At 34.7% G+C, this 21,721-nt stretch overlaps 1 protein-coding gene across 1 annotated transcript; it reads right to left on the bottom strand.

The window, feature by feature from the left end:
• Window positions 1-8: 8 nt before the first annotated feature.
• LOC141724357 (RNA pseudouridine synthase 6, chloroplastic) lies at window positions 9-9,769 on the bottom strand. Its single transcript, XM_074526477.1, has 9 exons — window positions 9,317-9,769; window positions 7,508-7,636; window positions 7,167-7,421; window positions 6,902-6,983; window positions 6,156-6,271; window positions 6,000-6,054; window positions 4,424-4,535; window positions 3,096-3,265; window positions 9-509 (listed from the first exon to the last, which is right to left on the bottom strand). Exons 1-9 carry the CDS (start codon window positions 9,514-9,516, stop codon window positions 225-227), a joined length of 1,404 nt encoding a protein of 467 aa, XP_074382578.1. The 5' UTR covers window positions 9,517-9,769; the 3' UTR covers window positions 9-224.
• Between the last annotated feature and the right edge of the window lie 11,952 nt (window positions 9,770-21,721).

Here is a 21,721-nt window from a genome sequence, read left to right on the forward strand (position 1 = left end):
TTCCGACATTGAAATTTCATTCATTTGAGTTTTATCAATTATACAAAATTCGGATAAAAATAGCAATAAAGGGCAACACTTCATATGTTAAGAGTAAGCAAGCATGAAATACATTGAATATTTAAGCAAAATTCACAAAGACAGTAACCTCAGATGTTCTGATGAAAATTTACTAAAACCTGCGAGTAACTAAAACAAGTAGCAAAAATCATCTACTAACCCCACTATGTTATCTCCATTCTCCACCAAGGTGATCTTGCTTCATAAAAATGCTCTCCATCATCCCATGAAATTTGGCATGCCTGAAGACCTATAGCTATTCTAGGTTCCTTTCCGTGACATGCAATCCAATCTTCAATCGCCACTTCTTTATCATTCTCACTTTCATATTGCTTCCTGCACGTCCCAAGTGGATTACATCCAGGCCTTAAAATCTCCGCACTTGCAGCTGGCATGTACATCGCATCACCCACAATTGGTGCACCACAAGCAGCCAATTGTGCTCGAATCTGCATCATATGAATTTACTGTCAAGGGGATCTTTCCTGCTTTAACATTAATGACTGAAAAATGTAAGTATGTCATAATATGATGGAATTTTTGGTATCTTTCGACCTCTGGCTTATCTAAAAACTCTCAGGTGGCATATATTCATATTGTGCCCTGTTCTTTTTTTTTCTGGCTAAGCAAGTCTTCTTAACTACTCCCTCTGTTTTTTAATATATGACGTTTGACTTTTCTGCACACACTTCTAAGTCCTTTGACTCCATAGTTAAAATTGTAATTTTTAAAATTTTCTTTTTTTTGAATAAAAACATATGACTATAATATTAATTTGCAAAAAGAAAAATTTGAAAATTATTATTTTAACTATACGGTCAAAGAACTTAAAAATACGTGCAGAAAAGTCAAACGACATATAAATAAAAACAGAGGGAGTATCATCTTTATGTACATGAATATAATAATAGCTTACTTTGCTTTCAATTTCTGTTTTATATTGGCACTTAGGCACAACCTCATGAGCTAACTGCAACCATAATTCCTATATTTAACTAAAAAAACCTTGATAAACAAAAAACAAGTTAGGAGGTTACTCAACACAAGAAAAGTAGGCATGCAGAAAAAAAGGCATTGGACCGGGTGTTATAAAATTTCCCATAATTATGCTAATGAAACCAGGGAGACTGGGGTGTATATCATGGTGTAAGTACTTCTATCAGATTAAGATCACATCATATACAATAATTCAGCATCTATGGTTGTGCATTATTTATGTGTCATCACATATGTTACTTATAAAATGACTTTGTGTTGATCACAAGTTCCCAGAATATATACCTATTACTTGTGTATCAACAAAGCATATATAGGGAGATATTAGTAAGTATATAACAAGTAGCAAGATACAAAGGAAAGTTGTAAATAAAAGTTAAACGACTTGGAAATTTGTACAAAGGTTAAGGTTAAAAGCAAATATGTCATATGTTCAAGGTGATACTGTAATAAGTAAAAACACTGTTGGAGAGATGATCAGACAAAATGTTTAAAATGGATGGTCATATTCAGTTGGTCAGCAGTTAAATTAGTGAGAACATGAGTTGTATCAAAAATTATATATATTAAGAGACAGACTAAGTTGACTAATAATCACTTTTAAAAGTTGTAAAACTGCCTTCTAGAATATTCACATATACAAAGCAAAAACCTATCTAAAATAAACTGTGTTTTTTCTTTTGCTAGTCCATCTTTGCAGTTTGGGGTTATATGCTGTTCCGTTGTGGTCTAATCTTTTAAATCTCGAAAAAGTATCTTAATAGTGCTTCACTCACATGTCTTGTCTTTTCAAACTGCTGTTTGTTGTAATTGCTATTAGTTCTACTTCACTATTTTCCTTGTAAATATCCTTCCACTTTTCAGACCTAATATCATTTGCAATTGCTTCGAGCTATTTGGGGACTACTTATACAAGTTAAGTCGAGTTGACTTGAGCAGTTGTTTTATGATAATTATTTAAATTTTATTTACACACACACAAATTTTCTTTCTAATTGTCAATATATTCCCCTATCCTTTGTCCAATATTAAAGGGAATTTGTATAACATGTCCCAGATTAATAAGTCATTTATCCATATATCCCTTTTTATTCAATAATTACATACATATCCTATGGTTAACTTTTAACCCATGTATAACTCATGTAAATATAATTAATATCTAAATATACATATTTGTCTATTAAATATGACTAGAATAGTAAAATGTCCATAATACAAACAGATAAGATACTAGAAAAGTAGAAATTAGTTTTAAAAAACCTACAGCCAAGGGTGATGAGTAAATATGTATTATATAGATTCTGCTAGTTAGGTTAGATTTAAGTGCAAGTCCAGGCGTTCTATCAAGTCTGCATCCAGCTCAGTTATGTTAAAACTAGGGAACATGTATTGGTCACAAACATTTTGTACAATATTCTCTCCATCCATAAACTGGAGTTATACAATGATGTTTGTATCTCTTGAATCTAGAACCCACTTGAAAATTTAGAGGCCTTTGATCAGGCTTTTACTGAGAAGTGAGTTGTTTTAAAGAATTTGAATTTTCACATGCCAACCTAAAGTGTCTTAACATCTTTCCGTAGGGCAAAATATAGCAGCATAAGCAAGCAGACTTGCAGCACAAAGTCAGGCAAGTAGGAGGGGTTACATATGACATTTAAAAATGTGAAGCAGTGAAATTAACCATGGTACATTTAAAATTGTAAAACTTTTTGAATATGGGATATATTTATAAATACAATTAGAAATGGGATATATCTATAAGTCAGTTTTTAAAATGGGACATATAAGTAAAAAAACCCAATATTAAACTGCACCATTACATTCTTAAACATTATGTATGTTTATAAATTGATTAACTTTGGAAATCCCCATCTAATTTGGGACAACAAAATGATATAAAAAATCCTGAAGTTGAGTTGCCAACCAAAACAGAATTTAAAGGTGGGTAAGCGCTATAGTTCAGTATATGTACACATGAACATTTCATCATCTGGTTGAACATGGAACTACAAAATAAAAGTTATTGTAGATACCTGATGAGTTCGACCAGTCAACAAGCTGATTTTGCACTCATAAGCAAACTCTTGGGAAGGCCATCCACAATCCTCGATACTATATTTATATACAATTTCAGCAGTTGGCCAGGGAACCTTTATACACTCTAAGACTTCCAGTTGGCAAAAATACCATCTTTTTGTGAATTCTGCATGTAATGGTTATTCCATAAGTTCAAACTAATAATTTCGACACATAAAAAATGTAGCTTTTACAACTTGTCACTGGTACAATGGTCTTATAGATAGATGTTAGTATAGCAGGTGGTCAACTACCTACTCTGTCCAAGTAATACTCAAAATCTCATTAAATAGAAGTCCAACTTATATAATGCCAAACAATTTACTTGGCTAATTATGGTTCGTAGATAAACCCTTTGAAACTAAAGAGACGAGGAAAAAAATATGGTTCACTTAAGGAAGTTTGCTCCAGTTATGTCTTTTGATAGGTTAAAGTGATGAAGACTTGCAGCAAAAACATTTAAGAAAGTAAAGGTACAGCAAACTAGAACAGTATAGATGTAACCAAGACTTTACATCGGGAGCCAAAACTACTACTTGACGAGAGAAAAACACACTTCACAGGTAATACTACTCCTGTTATCTAGATTAAGATAGATCATAATAAGATTTTTACACAGAGACATACTTGAGTTTTAAAACTACTAATATCAAGCAGACAGGAAACAGTAGGATAAAAAGAAGCAAAACTTCAAGTAAAACCTCCTAAAAATTCACTGAGGGATTGTTTTTTCAATGCGTCACAAATCTGTACTTGACACAGGCCTTTTTGATATATACTGAACACAAAAAGAAAATAACAGATTTCGAAAGCTTTCAGCCATCGAATTGATCTGAAGATGGTTCAGTCATCAACTCCCCTGAACACTGAACAAGTCAATGGAGCATAATGGAAGATAATCTATCACTTCTTTCCATGTTCAAAAGCTATAATTTTTCAATGAATATTTTTAAGTAGGCACCAAGCAACGAAATTGTAGATACAGGTTCATAGCATTAAGGAAAAAAATTGGAAGTTTCTTTATTCCTCTTTCCAGCAAAGTCCAAGGAGGCATAAAGCATAACAAGGGAAACTTTATCAATTTCCATGATTAATTTGTTAAACTCGCAATCTGGAAGATCTTTTGACAAAAGCAACTACATTCCATATAAGATGTGGGCATGCGGCTAATTTATTTTTCCCCAAAGCTTTGCAAAAAACGGGACTCATTTATATACTTGTTTAAGAGTTACTACAACATATCCAACGCTTCAAAGGATCAACTTTTTGATATAGCAAAGACTACCTTCAGAAACAAGTCGCGGGGCAATATTGACTGGCCGCATGTAGTGAGTAATTACTCCAATTGGCACTGGAGCAGCCGCAAGAGCAAGATAAAGCTTCTTTACCTTTTTTTCCTGATATCAAACAAATAGAGAAATTAAAGACCGTGATGTAAATTAGATATATACATTTGAAGTCAAGGATCTATATGGTAACTAGATACAGATGAGGTAATAAATTTGTTATCCAATACTGTTGTACACTAAATGTTAAAAATTCAATTTTCCTTGCATAGTGAGGATGATGGCCAATAACTACATAATAATGTGACTTTTTCCTAGTTAACTGATACGGGTTAGATATATATAAGTTTTTTTTGTCAAATTTAACCTCATTTATCCACGTTTTACGGCTGTTTATTTGTTAATGGTACTAAGCTACACTTTTGTTGATGATTGTAACAGATAAGAATGATCGCGGGAAGAGGAGCCATGGAGAAAGAATGTTTAGGTGGACAGAAAAAAAAAATTATAAAGCTTCACTTGAGAATTCAAGACCTTCACTTCACGGATCAAGGCCTTTACATGAACAAAGTAAAACTAAAGGCTTTTACCTCACTGCTCAAGGCCTTTATAAGAATGGAAGTGAAACTCAAGGCCTTCATCCTGGATTCAAAGCCTTGAAATCTGACGGGAAATACAGTTCTGAGATTTTCCTAACTGGGCTTGTAACACTTTTAAAATGTTTAAATAGCCCATTCATATATAAGAACATAAGGGTTGGTGTGTATACACGAGAGAGAAGCTTAGTGAGAGATTTTGAGCAAGGATTGAAGAGATTCCATCCAAAACTAAAGATTTTTTTAAGTTGTATTTTCTTTACTCTATACTCTTTTGTAACCATTACTTTACCTGTCAAGATATGTTTTATTTATTATCATGAGTAACTAATTTTCTAATCCGAGATCATGTAGCATTCACAGATATTATATGTTTGTTTGATTGTAGTGTGAATTTCTTTACTTTGCTAATCAATCATTGAGGGCTTAACCCAACTAAGGGGGTTGCGAACCTTCAATTTTTTTCATAGAAAGTGTGATGAATTGGGAGAGGATTCATAATTATAGTCATGATTTGGTCAACATAGTGCAATTATTGATTAAGAGATTGATATGCGAGCTATGAAACTTATAATTCTCGAGTCTAAATAGTTTAAAATTATATTTTGATTAACCATGGGAATGGCTTTGGGATATAGTTGTAGGCAATAGGCACTATCTTGTATCTTGGGAGAGAACAACATAAATCTTAGAAGAATTGTTTCTAGCAAAAGCACAAGAAGTAGATATCCGCAATACGCAAAACATTGAACCAATTGAAGAACCCTAATTCTCGGGTTACTTTTCCTTTTTGATAAATTTCAGTAGTAATTGCTTTATAGTTTACTATATTTATTTAACGGAAAATCTCATTTTTCTTCTACACTTCTAGATTGCAAGGAATTAAACTTAGACCTGAATTAAATATTAAACCTTCCCCTCGAACGATAATCTAATATACACATCAACATTGACCGACATAGAAAATTAGTGGACTTACCCGGATTTTCCCATGGAAAACGGAACAATATTCCTTTGTTCTAGCTAGCACTACACTGGACACGGATGAGCCAAAATTCCAAGGTTAGTAAATACATAAAACTATGAGTACAAGTACAATTAATAATTTAGTATCTCAATTTTTAAAAACATTTACCAGCCTTCAGTGCAATTATCAATCTGATGAGTAGTCATAAGTGGATCAGTCAAACCTAGGGCACGAGTGGCAAATGTTGCACAACTTTCTTCAATGTTATCTGTGGTTCCACCTACCTAAACAAGGCGCATATAGGTACAGTAAGCACCACTGGCTAGTTTACAGAACTGATTAAATTGGTATGGATATGAGAAATAATAGGCACTTCATAGAAGAAATGATTCATTTGCTCACTTAAATTGAAAATTAGTATACTGTGGCATATTTGAGCACAGGGGAGGACATAGGACTACATAGAAAGAACTGGACCATGAGACTTTAGCTGAAATATTAGTATAAGATCAGCTAACTATAGTTATTGACATCATACCTAGCAGTGGGCACAGACGTAGAGACTCTTTTCCATATCTTTTAGAAGGATGCAATCATTCAAATTTTAAGCAACTGGCCACTTATCAAACAGTCACATGGCAAAAACTTTAAAGTTGAACTGATTGTATTACGCTGATGAAAATGTGTATGCACCATCTTAAATAGTTCAAATACATAAAGATATGAAAATGTACCCAAAAAAGTTAAAATTTGCAAATGATGCAAAAAATACATGGACCAAAATATTGTTAAAACACACATGAACATGAACAGCTTTGAGAAAGCACAACTAAAGCTTCAAATCTGTTTGATGATAAAGGATAATTTTTTTAAAAAAAGAATGCAAATAGAAAAGATAAAAAACAGTTACGTACTGATGTACCAGCAGGTTTATCCAGGACAACATAGGACTCAGTTACAGAAATAATTCTTGAACTCCAGTCAATCTCATAACACCTGGGAAAAAATCAATTAACACTGGATACATATGAGAGATCTCAAGAGTTTGAACCCCAGGCATGGAGACGGGTCTGAGTAAGTGTACTTAATTTTCTGTAATTGACCTTTACCAAAAAAACACCAGAAACATTTGATTCGGGGGAGGGGGCAGGGTGTATTCCTGGAAACCAAATTTTTTACCTTGGAAAGCGTTTTGGATGTACATGCACCCGCAAGTACATTCCAGTTTCAACAAACTCGTCAATAGAAGCAATCCTAAAAGTTTTTTGTGCTTCCCTCACAGTTTTTCCTTTAATCGATACTCTCTTGCTTAAAACTGATGGATCTGTATATTCCTTGTACAACTCAGTTTCCTCGGGAGTTGCAGTAGGAGGAGGTTTTGGACAGACAAGAGCATAGTATACCGCGCCAAAATGAATAAGATCTGCAACAAACCTTTAACGTCTGGTTTATTCAGAATTGCAACAGAGATACTAAAGAAAAATGTCCAAGCAAATAGACAACAATGTACAAATACTTACAAAGGAGGAAGATCCAAAACTTTACATATATATTCTAGAACAGTCCCTCCATCTCTAACAACCAAGTGTTCAATTCTCGGTGGTCCATGGTGTGAAGGGCAGGGTAGCAAGCGACCATACTCAGGGTTTCTGCAAAGTATTGAGTCCTAAAAATAAGTAAATATAGCAGCAGGAAGTTCAATATTTATAAAGGCTTATAAATTTATTTCCAAAAGTATTTTTACTGTAAGTTGTAAAAGATCATATCCAGTGCAAAACATAATCAATTATTAATGATATCTTACAGAATTTAAATATTAACAGAGTGAAACAAAATTCAAATGGTATATCACGGTTTGTTTCATGGTTACCAGGAATGTAGATTCGAAGTGCAGGCTTTATGCAAAGGTAGCAGATCATTGCAAGTATAATCAGTAATGGAATCACATACTCAAGTGTTAGCTGTTCATTTTGGTCTTGATATGAACATTGCTGTCTTGAAACAGAGGTTAGTTTGTCCTGCACAGAGAGGTGTGTCCCATATGTTTTTCAGAGTGCTGTTAAACTTAGACAACTAAGGCTGAAAGGAGAAAAAGGGGTGATACAGTCATTTCCTAGTTCCCTTGAAAATAATCAACTGCGTCATAATTGAGAATTTATTTTTTGAATCATCAACAAGTCAAAGATTATCCCTAGTCAAATATTAAAATTTACTTGAATCATAAATTTTGAAGTTTGAACCATTAAATTTAAAAAATGTTGATTAAATAAAAACAAAATCTATAAATTTTACATATATGAGGGAGAGTGAACCGTCAACTACATGGGTCTTTCTATTTTATTTCTCTGGTTCTATGGTATTGGTGCTTTTTTTCTTCGAATCCCATCTAACCAGCAATTTGTACTGCGAACCCAAACACCAAGATTTTGGTTGAGACATTAAAGCATCAACAAAATAGATTAAATACTCTAATTATATGTAAAAGAAAGCAGTAGAAGTTCATCCCAAAGTCTGATATCAATTATATGTATATATAAATTACAAACTTATACTTTCTTATTACGTTTTTCCTTAATATAGATTCGTCCTTTAACTCTTTTCCCTGCTGTTACCCATTATTTGGTGTCGAAACATCCAACCCCTTCTAGTGTACCCAATTCTAGTTCTATTTCTCTATCCCTAACCGATGCAAGTCCGTAACCAACTAAGCAGGCAGACAGAATCATCAGACTCCACCAACAACCAATTAACCAACCCAAACTCAACATCTAAAATTGTCAGCTTAATCACAATTTTGGTACTCATCTCTAAAAAATTGATTTCACTCCATTCTTAACCTAGGTAACTCTCATTTCTTCGTATCTACGGGTGATCAGATGACCATATTGTTCTAAGCAAAATTATGCTCAGGGCCAAAGTAAAGCGGTCTTACATAGTGCACTAAACTTACTATTCTATATGCACTCAATGACTAAACGATAAGCATTAACTCAATTTACGAAAAATAAATAGCAACAACATAAAATTGTGTTTATTCTTCAATCTCAAAGTTCTAAAAATCTTCCTTGCAGTTCTAATCAAGCCCTTCCTCCCCCGACACATTCATACAAACCCCATCAATAAATATACAATTTTATACACCAACCCAATTACACTAAAAAACATACAATCAAGAAAACTACAATAACCTTAAAACTTACATTGAATCCCATAATACACATACATAATACTATTACCAATCAAACATGAATACATGATATACATACAAATATTATTCAATGCATGAAATTTAAAGAGAAGGGATCATAAAGGAAGAATCTAGAAGGTACCCATTAGAAGAAGTGGGGGTACTATGCACTGTAACAGCAGAAGATTGAGAACAGAAGCTTCTTCTTATTATTATTGTGTTTGTGAGTGAAGTGTGTGTAAACAGGTGAAAGTTGCGGTGGCTCAGAGTACGAGTAGAGGCTAAAGCGCGAAGTAGGGGTAATGGGCCCACCAAACTGGAACTGCAGAACAGGGAAAACATTATATTATTCGACGGGAATAATGAAGTAAAACTCGGTATCGCAGGTGACCCAAGAGGCTACGGGGTTGTGGTTTGAATAATGGGGAAGTAAGTGCTCGGTAGGTATGAATGTCCCAGCACTATGAGGTGTGCTCGCACAGCTACCGGATTAATAAAAAATAACAGCGGCGGTGAGATTAACTAAAAAATATGTCACGGGCACGACGGATTTCATCTGCGGTACGGAAAAATTATATTTTTGTCCCATATACATTATTCGAGGTGAAATCTGTTTTCTTATCCCAAACCACCCTCTCTCGTTTATGCTCATTTCAACCGTACCAATTACCAAATAATTCTTCGTCACTTCCCAAAAAACTCCAATTTTAGGTAATTTTTGAAACAATTTCAAGCAAATTTCATACATTTTACGTATATTTCTTTTTTTCAATTTTTATTTGTCATGATAAATAATTTATTTACTCGTATGTTTCATCATAAACGTAAAACTAAAAAAAGAAAATTTGTATGATGATTGAATTTTACATCTTCATAATTTAAGTATGAGCGAAGAACCTGTAACCCCTCAATTTGTTGAAAATGACGAGTTTGTAGATAATATTGAGAAAAATGAAGAGTTTATTAATTTAGATGAAAATTTCGTTAATATTGAGAAAGATAAAATTTTAGAAAGTGAAGATGAGCTTGAAAATGAAAATGATAATGTTGAGGGCGAGGGTGAGGATGAAGATGATAATGTATATGGTGCAAATTTATATGAATTATGATAATGGAATTCATTATATAAAAATTGTTCCATACTTTGAATGATGTCAGCAATTTTTTTAAGTTTTATGCTTTAAGAAATGAATTTGTTATTAAATACAAGCGACCCATAAGCGTAACCAAGATAAAGATATATATCATCATTTATATGTTTGTGGACTTTCGGGGAAAAGTTTCATTGGCGAAAGTTGTAAAGCTAAACGGCATCAAGAGATTCTTCATAAAAGTGATTGCAAGGTGAGAATGTATGTGAATTACCAAAAAATAAAAGTCTTTGGGAGATAATTAGTCTTAAGTTGGTACATAAAGATGAATTTAGTACAACGCGAGAGACATGTGAATACCGCTACCCGTAGTTCGATTAAAATACTTTATGGGACGGGATTTTGTAATTTTCAAGTGATGAATGTCATTTGTAACATTCATGGAGGTAATGATAAAGTTGGTTTCGATGCTCAGCATGTTAGGAATGTGATAAGAGATGATAGGAATAAAATGTTAAAAATTAATAATGTCCAAGCGGGATTGGAGTTGTTACATATGTTGAATGAAGAAAGTGGTTCTATATATTTTATTAGAACCCAAGTTGATGAAGATAATCGTTTAAAGTATCTTGTATAGATTGATATGAGATGTTTAATGGTCTCCCAAAATTTTGTTGATGTTGTTGCTTTTGACATGACCTATTTGACAAATAGATATGCCATGATATTTGTCCAATTTAACGGAGTGAACCATTATTATCAATCAGTGATTTTTGAATTTGCACTAATACGGGATGAACATGCAGCAACTTTTCCGTGAATTCTTCGTACTTGGCTTGAAGGTGTGGGTAATAAGCGGAATGACTATAATTACTGATTAAGATCAAGTCATGGAAAGCGTTATGGCGGATGTACTCCCGAATACTACCCGTTTTATTCTATTTTTGGCACATAATTTGAATTAGCAAAAATTGATTTATCGCTACTCCACTATTGCCTCACTCATACATGTAATTACGACATAAAAAATCTCATTATCAAATACTTAATAAGCCCCGAATTCTTAACCCTAATTCACCAAAATCCAAAACCCTAAATTTTCAATAATAAACGCTAATTCTGAAAGCAAAGCATATACATACACATATATAATAAAAGTAATATGGTGTTAATCGAATAAAACTACCATTCAATCATCATAAGAACAATTAATTTTCTTTAAAAAATCATATCGAACAAAATAAAATGGTTGGGATCAATTACATACCCGTAATGAGGAAGGAGCCCTCTAATGTGCTGATAATATGCCTTCTGGGAGCCCCAAAAGCGCATATATCAACATCTTTTATTTCACTTCAGCATTGCCATGAGAGCATGGTTGAATTTCTCATCAAATTATGATGTATCATCCCAGTTTTTCTTCTTTGTGATAAAAGCTTATTTCTTCTCAGTTTTTGGCTTCCTGTAGTCAACTACAGAATGTCCAACTCCATCACAGTTGTAACACTTGATTTTGGACTTGTCAATCTTGCCAGACTTAGACTTTGTGATAATCCGGGTCAAATCCTGAGCCTTTTTCAAAAATCGGGTCTAATCTTGATTACGAGTCCGAAATAAGCCGAAGCATACTGTCCCGAGTGCAGCCAACTTGGGTTATGACAAGCCCACCACAGGCCCCCAAAAGATCATGATTTGTTGGTGCACATAGTAGTAATACTTTGCCTTATAAACTGAACAGAAGTCTCAAATCTCCTCGATGTGGGACTGGGGTGTTACAAACTCCCCCACTTAAACTCCTCACATCCTCGTCAGGCCCGAACAGACAGCCCATAGGACCAAGATCGTACCTCTCTAGCCATTGTGGGATAATACCGACTGGTTTCGTGTCCCCCCCTCCGGATCTCTTGCCATTGTGGGATAATACCACCATCCTTCATGTCCCCACCTCCGGTAACTTGACGCATTAAGATTTCGAGAGTCGGCTCTGATACCATGTGTGACAACCCGGGTCAAATCCCGAGCTTTTTTCAAAAATCGGGTCTAATCCCGACTACGAGTCCGAAATAAGCCGAAGCATACTGTCCCGAGTGCAGCCAACTTGGGTTATGACAAGCCCACCACAGGCCCCCAAAAGATCATGATTTGTTGGTGCACATAGTAGTAATACTTTGCGTTATAAACTGAACAGAAGTCCCAAATCTTCTCGATATGGGACTGGGGGGTGTTACATACTTCCTGTCATCATATTTCTTGTAGTTCTTTTTATCAGAGTTTGAAGAACCGGAGCTTTTCCTGGAAAATCTATTTCCTTTCTTGAAGTCCTTATAAGCCATTTTCCTGAAGCTTTTCACCATTAAAGCAGCCATCTGTAAGATCTTTTCATCATCTCCATGATCACTTTCAGAGTCTGAAGAAATATCAGAGTTTGAATCATGATCAATATTTGATGACTCAGTATCAGACTTGACAATCATGGCATGTTCTTTTGAATGGCCTTTTCTCACAACTCTGTTTCTAGGTTTTTCTTCAATCTTGAGTGCTACTTGTCTAGTCTTTGACCCTTTCCTATTGCTTCTCTGATCCATCTTCAGTTCATGAGTCTTCAACATTCCATAAATCTCATCCAGAAATGTGTCTTCAAGATCATAGTTGTCTCTTATGAAAATGATTTTCAAATACCACTTTTTCGGGAGTGCAAGAAGAAAATTCAGGTTTGAATCTTGTAAATCATACTTTTTGTCAACAAGAGACAAATCATTTAGCAATTTATGAAACTTGTCATAAATCTCAGTCTGTTAGATATATTTGTGATGTCATGTCAAATAATGATTTGTGTTTAGTTTTCAGATCTTAACTAACAGGACAAATCAGGACTTAACTGGAAATCAGTACTTATACTGAAGTCGGAACTTAAGATATCAGAACTTAAGTTATCAGAACTTAAGATATCAGAAAATATTTATCAGGAGATAGTATCAGGACTTAAGAAGACTTTCAGATGAGGAAGACGACTGATTGAAGGAAAGAAGATTAAGGTAAACACAAAAAGAGATATGCATGGAGAAGAATTCTATGAAGAATAGAATACCTGGAAGAAAAGATAACTAGTTGATATATTTTAGGATGCAGACTTATATTCGATATCAATTAGAAGTTTATCTTGTAACTGTGTGTCTATATAAACACAACATAGGGTTTACACTATAAGTGTTATCTTAATCAAGAATATTATTCATTGTAACCCTAGCAGCTCTCGTGATATTTGTTCATCACTGAGAGAGAACGGTTCCATTGTAATACTGTTTTATTAATAAGATTATTCTGTGTTTCATATTTGTGTTCTTAATTCGATTTGATTGTAGTATACACTGTATTTAATCCCCTTCTACAGTGTGTGTAACTTAACAAGTGATATCAGAGCAATCTGTTAACACATATACAGTAAAGATCCAAAACAATCATGTCTGAAGAAGAGAAAACTCCAACCAAGCCCACCAAAATTGAAGAAACTCCAAAGACTCAAATCCATAATCGATATGAGACTATTAGGGTTCCCATACTGAAACCTTCTGAGTATCCCATATGGAAAGTAAGGATGATTATGTTTCTGGAAGCTACAGATCCAGAATACCTTGACAAAATTAATGAAGGTCCACATAAGCCAACCAAGCTCTCTGTTGTAGTTGCAGATCAGCCAGCACAGACTGTACCAAAGGAGAAAAGTGAGTACACAGCTGAAGATATCTCATCTATTGCCAAGGATGCAAAGGTAAAACATCTGCTGTATAGTGCCATTGATAATGTCATGTCAAACAGGGTAATTAACTGCAAGACTGCAAAGGAGATATGGGATGCCTTGGAGACAAGATGCCAGGAAACTGATTCAATTAAGAAGAACATGAGGACTATACTCACTCAAGAGTATGAGCACTTTGACTCAAAACCTAATGAGTCATTAAATGGTTTATATGACAGATTTGTCAAACTCTTGAATGATCTGTCACCGGTAGATAAGGAATATGATCTTGAAGATATTAATCTTAAATTCCTTTTAGCTCTTCCTGAAAGTTGGGATTTGAAGGCAACTACTATAAGAGACAACTATGCTCTTGATGAAACTACTCTTGATGAAATTTATGGTATGCTCAAAACTCATGAACTTAAGATGGATCAAAGAAGCAAGAGGCATGGGAGAAAGTCAAGAACAGTTGCTCTTAAGGCTGAGGAGGAATCCCCCAAAGTGGTTGTCTCAAAGAAAGGCAAAGGAAAGGCTCTCATCACAAAGTCTGATTCAGATTCATCAAGTTCTGATGATGAGGAGGATTCAGAAACTGAAAGTCTATCTGAGATGGATGCTGATGAAGAGATGATGAGATTGTGTGCTCTTATGGTGAAGGGCATCACAAAGATAGCCTACAGGAAATTCAGAAGGGGAAAGAAGTTTTCCAGGAAAAGTGGAAGTTCTGATAAGAAGGGATTCAGAAAATCTGAAGGCAAAGCAGGAAAGTCTGACAGAGGAGATTCCTCAAATGTTAAATGCTACAATTGTGGGGAGAAAGGCCACATATCTCCTGATTGCAAGAAAGGAAAAAGTGAAAAAGGCAAGGCACTTGTCACAAAGAAGAAAAGTTGGATAAACACTTTAGATTCTGAACATGAGGAGAACTATGCCTTGATGGCAAATGCTGATAGCAGTTCTGAAGCTGCTGAGTTAAAGGTACCTCAAACAACTTATGCTTTTCATACTGATGATATTAATGAGTTGTGATCTTATCTTAAAACCATATTCATTAGCTATAGAGATCAGACTTTAACATGTGATAGGTTAACTTCTGAAAATCTGGCTTTTAAGAAAAGAAATGACTATTTAGAAAAAGAGTTAGTTATGTTCCATCAAACTCAGAAAGAAAGAGATGATGCTTTTCATGTTAGAGATGAAGTGGTAAAATTGAATCAATCTCTAAAAACTGAGTTAGAAAAGGAAAGAGAGATTATCAGGACTTGGACTAACTCTGGCAGAACAACTCAGAATTTATTAAGTAGTGGAAACTGGAAAGAGGGCTTAGGTTATGGAGATGATAAAAGTGAAACAGGAACTGAACAAATTAAGCCAATTATTGTTAAACAGACTACTAAGCCAAAGTTAAATCCTGTTAAGTTTGTAGCTAAATCTGTAAAGTCTGATTCTGAGAAGATGAAAGATACTGAGACAGAAGTTAAGGCAGAGTCAACTTCTGACAAATTGAAACAGGATAAGACAATTGAAGTTAACATAGGTTTAATGACTAAAAAGCAGCTTAAGTATAAGCTGAAAGAGATTAAGAATGTAAACAAGGTAAAGCCACCTAGGAAAAATAGGAATGGAAAGGAAGGTGTGAATAAAAGCAATAATTATATGCATGTTCCTAATGCTCCTAGAAAGAAATGCTATAACTGTGGAAATTCTAACCATCTGGCTTCTTTTTGCAGGAAGAATAAGATTATAAACTCCTTACCTTCTAAGTCAGGAGTTAAGAGTCAGTCTGTTAGGTTTAAGCCACAAAATCCTTATTTTCATTGTGGTAGTTTATGGCATTCCATTTATACTTGTAAAGAATATCATAGTATGTACTATGATTATTATCAAATAAAACCTTTTTTAAAGAAAATTAGTGTTAGGTCCCAATTTGTTTGTAGAAGGGGGGGGGGTTGAATGCAAACAATACCGTTTAGTCGAATAAAATGCGGAATAAAATAGTGAAACAAAATTCAAGTTAAATAAAACTTTTATTAAACTTGAAAGGTGTTACAACTACGGTATCGGTTACAAGGGATTAATCTCAAATCAATTATTACAAATCTAGAATAAATTCGACATGAACTTTTTCTAGTTTTGTAATTAAAAGATCAAATGCTAAATGCGATTTGAGATTAAGTTCTAGGGATTTTAATCCGCTAGATTGATACACAAGAACAAGATAAGTATTTCTAGTTGATTGGATTTAACTTTACAATCTAGAAATTGATCTTGAAGTTGCAGATGAGATGAAATATTTTTCTGCTCCTTTTTCTTTTGTTCTTGAGTTTTTGTTCTGTTTTTTCGATGGTGAAATAATAGACTTCTGCTCCTTTTTATCAAACAGCCGAATGTAAACATGTACTGGCATGACAATCTCTTTGGCCAGCAAGACTTTCGGTATGACAAAGTTTAGAACTAGCAAGACAATTAAAATGAGCTAGCAAGACTTTCGGTATGACTATTGATTGTCATACTGATTGTCATATTAGTTCAAATAAATTGTCTTGCTGAATTAATAACAGATTTTAATCTAAACAGAAATTCTAATAAGACAATTAAATGTATTGGCATGACTTTCGGTATGACTATCAATTGTCATACCGATTGTCATACTAGTTCAAATAAATTGTCTTGCTGAATTTAAGCAGATTTTAAACCAATTAAAATCTTGTAAATCCTTAATATTAATTCTAAATTAATTAATCACTTTAATTCAATTAATCAATAAATTAATCTTTGCAGATATAATTTATTTTCTTAATTAAATTATATGACTTAATTAATTAATAGAGAATTAATACTAACGCTGAGCAGCATCCATTCTTCTGACAATCTTCTGAAAGTCACTGAGACTTATGAATCAATTCCGCCACTTCAATGCTGACACTCGATGTACTGTCTGGTTCATGAGTGACTAACTTCCGTGACGTTTCTTCATGTCTTGACTTTGATATTCTGATTGAATCCTTGTAATAAATGATACCCTGACGAGATCTCTGTCACTTGATTAAATCCACGATCTTGATTTATATCACTGAGGCATGATCAAATTCTTGAACTTCTTCCAGTGAATCTTCAAGTCTGCAGATGAACAATGACTTATTACATTCTTATTTGAGTTGAGTTAAATACTCGAATAAACGAGTAGGCTATGACATATGCCTTTCAATCTCCCCCTATTTGTTTGTTAGACAATAACAACAAATACCTAGAGGATAACTCAACTAACAAATAAGAAAAAGATATAAACAGTAATGTAAAGTAAATAGCAGAAAAGTTCTGGATTATATTTAACATTTTCCAGATTCTAAATGAAATTTACAAGTGAATACAAGATAGATGTTCCTCTAGCCTGAACATATAACTACATTAGACTATCTTGATTCATAAAGCTCTAATCATATTACATTGAGTTTTGAGCTAATTGATTTCAGTTGTCTTCTCTTCTGACTTCACCTTCTTCTAAATCTTGAAGCAATTCCTTGTCAAAGACACGATCCTTTTCTGAAGTGAAGCTTGCTGGTCTGACTGGTTGAACTCCAACTGACTTCAGCTTATTCTTGAGTTGATTGTACCTTTTAACATTCTTTTCACAATAAGCTTGAATCAAGTCAGCAGCTTGAGTCTTCAACATGGATGAATATCCAGCAGTTCTCAAATGATGTTCCATCCAGACCAGATGCTTAGCTGAGTAGTCTTTAAGAGATTGTACATCTAGCTGACAGATTTGAAGACAATCAGACTTAAAGAATCTCACCTGATGAGGATTGTTGACCACTTGAGGACTAGCCCTGCTGGCAAACTCTTTAAGCCTTTCTCGAAGAACTTCATTCAATTCTGAGCTTCTTTTGACTTTGTTTAAAAGAACCCAAATCTCTGACAAAGAACGATTCTCAAATAGATGAAGTGACACCTTGAATGATCCTTCACTCTGACAATATACAAAAATGCTCATCTCATTTAGGGATCTATCAAAAGCAGCTGTGATCCTTGAGACTTCAGTCTTGATAGCATTCATGTACATGTCATTGTTAGGATTTGAGATTTCCAGCTTGTCAAGAAGATGTAAGAACTGCCTATCATTGTTAGTGCTCAGCTGAGGCATATCAAGTACTCTCCTAGCTTCATCCCATTTTTCACCAATCTTTAGTCTGACATCTCTTCTCCTTTCTTGAGCCTTAATGTCATGAAGACGTTGCTTTTGAAGAGTTTCTGTTCTTTGAATATCTTTTCTCATGTCAATGATCTGAGAGACCTTCTTGAGTTCAGCTTCTTTTCTTTTCATCTCTGACTGCTCCTTCTGAAATTCTTTCTCAAACATAGGATCCACTTGAGCTTCTTCTTCCCATTCTCCAAAATCACTTTCCTCTTCAGCTTCAAATAACCCATCTTTATCTTCCTGAACTGGTTCAGTGGGAATGTCAAAAATATCAAAGTCATCCTGTTCTCCACTGTAGTAGACATCATCAGCCTTTCCTTTGTTTCCAGCAGAGGTATCTTTTTCTTTCCCTTTGGCACTACTCCCTTTCTTCTCCCCCTTAGTTGAGGGATCCTCTACTGACTTTCCTTTGGAACCTCCATCACCTCCAGAGCCTGATCCTCCACCAGACGGTCCTTCAAAATAAGTTCTTTCTTCTTCATTAGGGCAATGAGAATTCTTGATCATGAAATATAGGTGCTTCATCCCTTCATTGAGATGTTCCATGCCCGTCTCTATCTTTAGAAATCTTGAGGAGTCCAGTGAATGATTCATCTCAACGAGGTCTTCAAGAGAAGTCATTCTTGTGTGTAGAGAGCAGAAGTTGGATATGTCATCAGCTGATAAAGTTGGAGTGTCCTGAATAGAATTGAGCTTTGGTATTACAGTGGTCTTTAGATCTAAGATGTCATTCCTTATGATTGCAAGCTGATTGTTGACAGAGGTGGAAGAAGAAGACCGTTCAACCACTTGTGCTTTGAATGCTTGAGCTTCAGCTTGGCTTTTAGCAAGTTCTTCTTTTAGGGCAGCAATCTGAGCTAACAGGTTTACAGTATCAGTGTCTGTGTGTGCTCTCACCTGAATTTCACTCGTGTTTGGTTCACTCACCTCACGTGCATGTGTTTCTCTCAATATAATTGCTCGTGAGGAGTCTTCCTGTTGCTGTTCTTCTGTACCTGCATTAAAAATCACACTAGCCTCTTCAAGAGAGGTCAGTGGTGGTGCAATGGGAATTCACGAGTCTCGATCCTCAGTCAATACTATCAAATCTTTTGGAATAGATGTCTGAATTGCTTCAGGGATAGATTGACCGAGTTGCCCTCCACTTTCTCCAGATAAATCTGCGAGTGGAGAATCCCATAAGGGAGCCAGAGGTGTTGGATCTGGGAGGGGAGAAAATGACTCTATTAAAGATGGCGGAGAGTCAGATTTTCCCTCTGAAGCATGTGACTGCTCTTCTACCGTAACTATGGCAGGCACTGTAACCGACTCTACGTGCACTCCTCGCTGTGTGTCCTGAGTATGATCTGGGGAAGTGTATGGTTCCATTGTGAGTAATGGAATTGTGCTTGACTCAGTACAAGATGCCATGGCCCTATGGCGAATTTCAATAGATGCATCCTGTTGAGAGAATGCCTCTAGTAACTGTTCATTGGCCATTTCAAAGTCCATGTCCTGTTGGGAGGACAAGGATGGGCTTTCAGATGCCTCAGAATATGTTCTTCTTTTCTTAGGAGGAGGCAGAGCTGAGGGTTCACTCATATTTAACAATGTACTACTTCCTAGTAATCTTCTGGGTAACATTTTAGACAGTGGGGGAGAGGTTGAGATAGAATGTGACTCTGTGTTTGGCTCTATGACCTGGGATTGAAGCTGTGGTTCTACAACTTCATGGTCAGCCCTATCAACCACTGGGGGTCTTTCAACAGAAGTAGGAAGGGAGTGAGAGTGAGGAATTACTACCTGTAATGGAAGAGCATCTGATGTTTGAGGAGCCTGGGTGGCTTGAACAACTGGAGGTTGAGGTTGCTGTTCATGGCCGGGAAGATTGAAAATAGGTAAAGGAATATAAGTGGCCATGAAAGCAGATACAAGTACTGGAACTTGCATGAATTTGAAGGTTGTGTCTTGGCGAGTGTAAATCTTTTTGCTAACTGGAGGGGGTTCGGTTACTGCAGAGTTAGCAAAAAGGGCTTTGTGTTCAGGTGTGAGAAGATGATCTGCTATAAGCATGAGAAAACGAGCATAGTAACATGATACCCTACGATTTGTAGAATGATCACGTAAAGCAGAAGTTAGACGTCTCAAGAGAATGGGAAAAAGTAGTTTGCCAAAATTGATCCTTTGATTGAAAATAACCGCCAGACCAATATACTGCAGAGTGGAAGTGATGTTATGAAAATTGGATTTTGTGCAGTTGGCAAACACTTTGGAAAGTGTATCGAAGAAAATATCCCATTCAGACACCAAATTTGATTTAGAAAGTTTGGTTAAATTGATCACCCCCTGATAGTGAATAGCATTGAAAAAATTTGTGATATCATTTTCAGAGGGTAAATTACAGAAATTGTCTAGTGGAAAATTTAACGCACGATTGACGACTGTTTCATCAACTACATACTGTGTGTTTGCGACGGTGAATGAAAAAGATTTTGAATCATCGGCCACAGTAGAGGTTGTGCAAATCAGTCTAAGTAGATCGACATTTAAAATCACATTTGATTTAATAGCAGAGCTAACAATCGAATGGTCATTTAAAAATCTAATCCATGGCTTAAATTTTTCAACATCACATTTTTCCGGATTAAAATAACCAACCTGATTATGCGCGACAATTTGGAAATTGAGAGCCATTTAAAATAATAATAAGACACACGCTTTTCAGAATTTTAAGAATAATATTAAGAAAATTCGAATTAATTAAATTAATTTAATAATTCGAATTAAATTAATTATAATCGAAAAATTTAGACAGAAATGTATCTCGTTAAAATTCTTAACTCACAAACGCAGTTTTGAAAAAACAAAAGACACAAATCAGAAATTAAAATAAAAATAAAAAGTTCAAAATCAACAAACACAAATTGAATTTGAAGGGGCAAACTGATATATATAAAAAAAAATTTGAAAATTTTGACAGCACTCCTGTATGTATATATATGTAAGTATATATCACAGGAGTGAAGATTCAGTTTGCTGAGTAAAAACTCGAGCAAGGAAGGAAGCAGTTCGAAGAGAGAGAAGAGAGAAACTGAAGACAAAAACTGTTCGAATTTTTGAGAAGAAATGAACTGTAGAAAATGGTTTAAAACAAAACAAACAAACTCCTTTATATGACAGCTGGTATGACAATCCTGGATTGTCATACCGATTGTCATACCAGGCAAAAGAAGGAAGAGAAAAAATCAACAGAAATAAAGGAAATAACAAAATAAACACTGAGTATATATAACTGGTATGACAATCTGATAGTCATACCGATTGTCATACCAGTATAAAATAAAAGAATATATATATATATATATATTGTTTATAACTGGCAAGACAATTGATAGTCATACCGATTGTCTTGCCAGTATAAACTATACTGAAAAACACTTAATATGACAATTATATAGCGAAATGACTTTTAGCAAGACAATTTCAATTGTCTTGCCGATTGTCATTTTAGTAGAAATACAATCAAATATGTACAGACTC

The sequence above is a fragment of the Apium graveolens genome, chromosome 5, assembly GCF_009905375.1.
Source record: "Apium graveolens cultivar Ventura chromosome 5, ASM990537v1, whole genome shotgun sequence".
Classification (NCBI taxonomy): Eukaryota; Viridiplantae; Streptophyta; class Magnoliopsida; order Apiales; family Apiaceae; genus Apium; species Apium graveolens.

Excerpts from the sequence above, each read along its gene's own strand:
- LOC141724357 (XM_074526477.1), bottom strand. The coding sequence starts at position 9,516 with ATGTTTTCCCTGTTCTGCAGTTCCAGTTTGGTGGGCCCATTACCCCTA. Across the intron at positions 6,055-6,155 it reads GATAATTGCACTGAAGGCTG|TGTAGTGCTAGCTAGAACAA; the intron begins GTAAATGTTTTT and ends ATCCGTGTCCAG. Across the intron at positions 3,266-4,423 it reads CCCGCGACTTGTTTCTGAAG|AATTCACAAAAAGATGGTAT; the intron begins GTAGTCTTTGCT and ends CATTACATGCAG.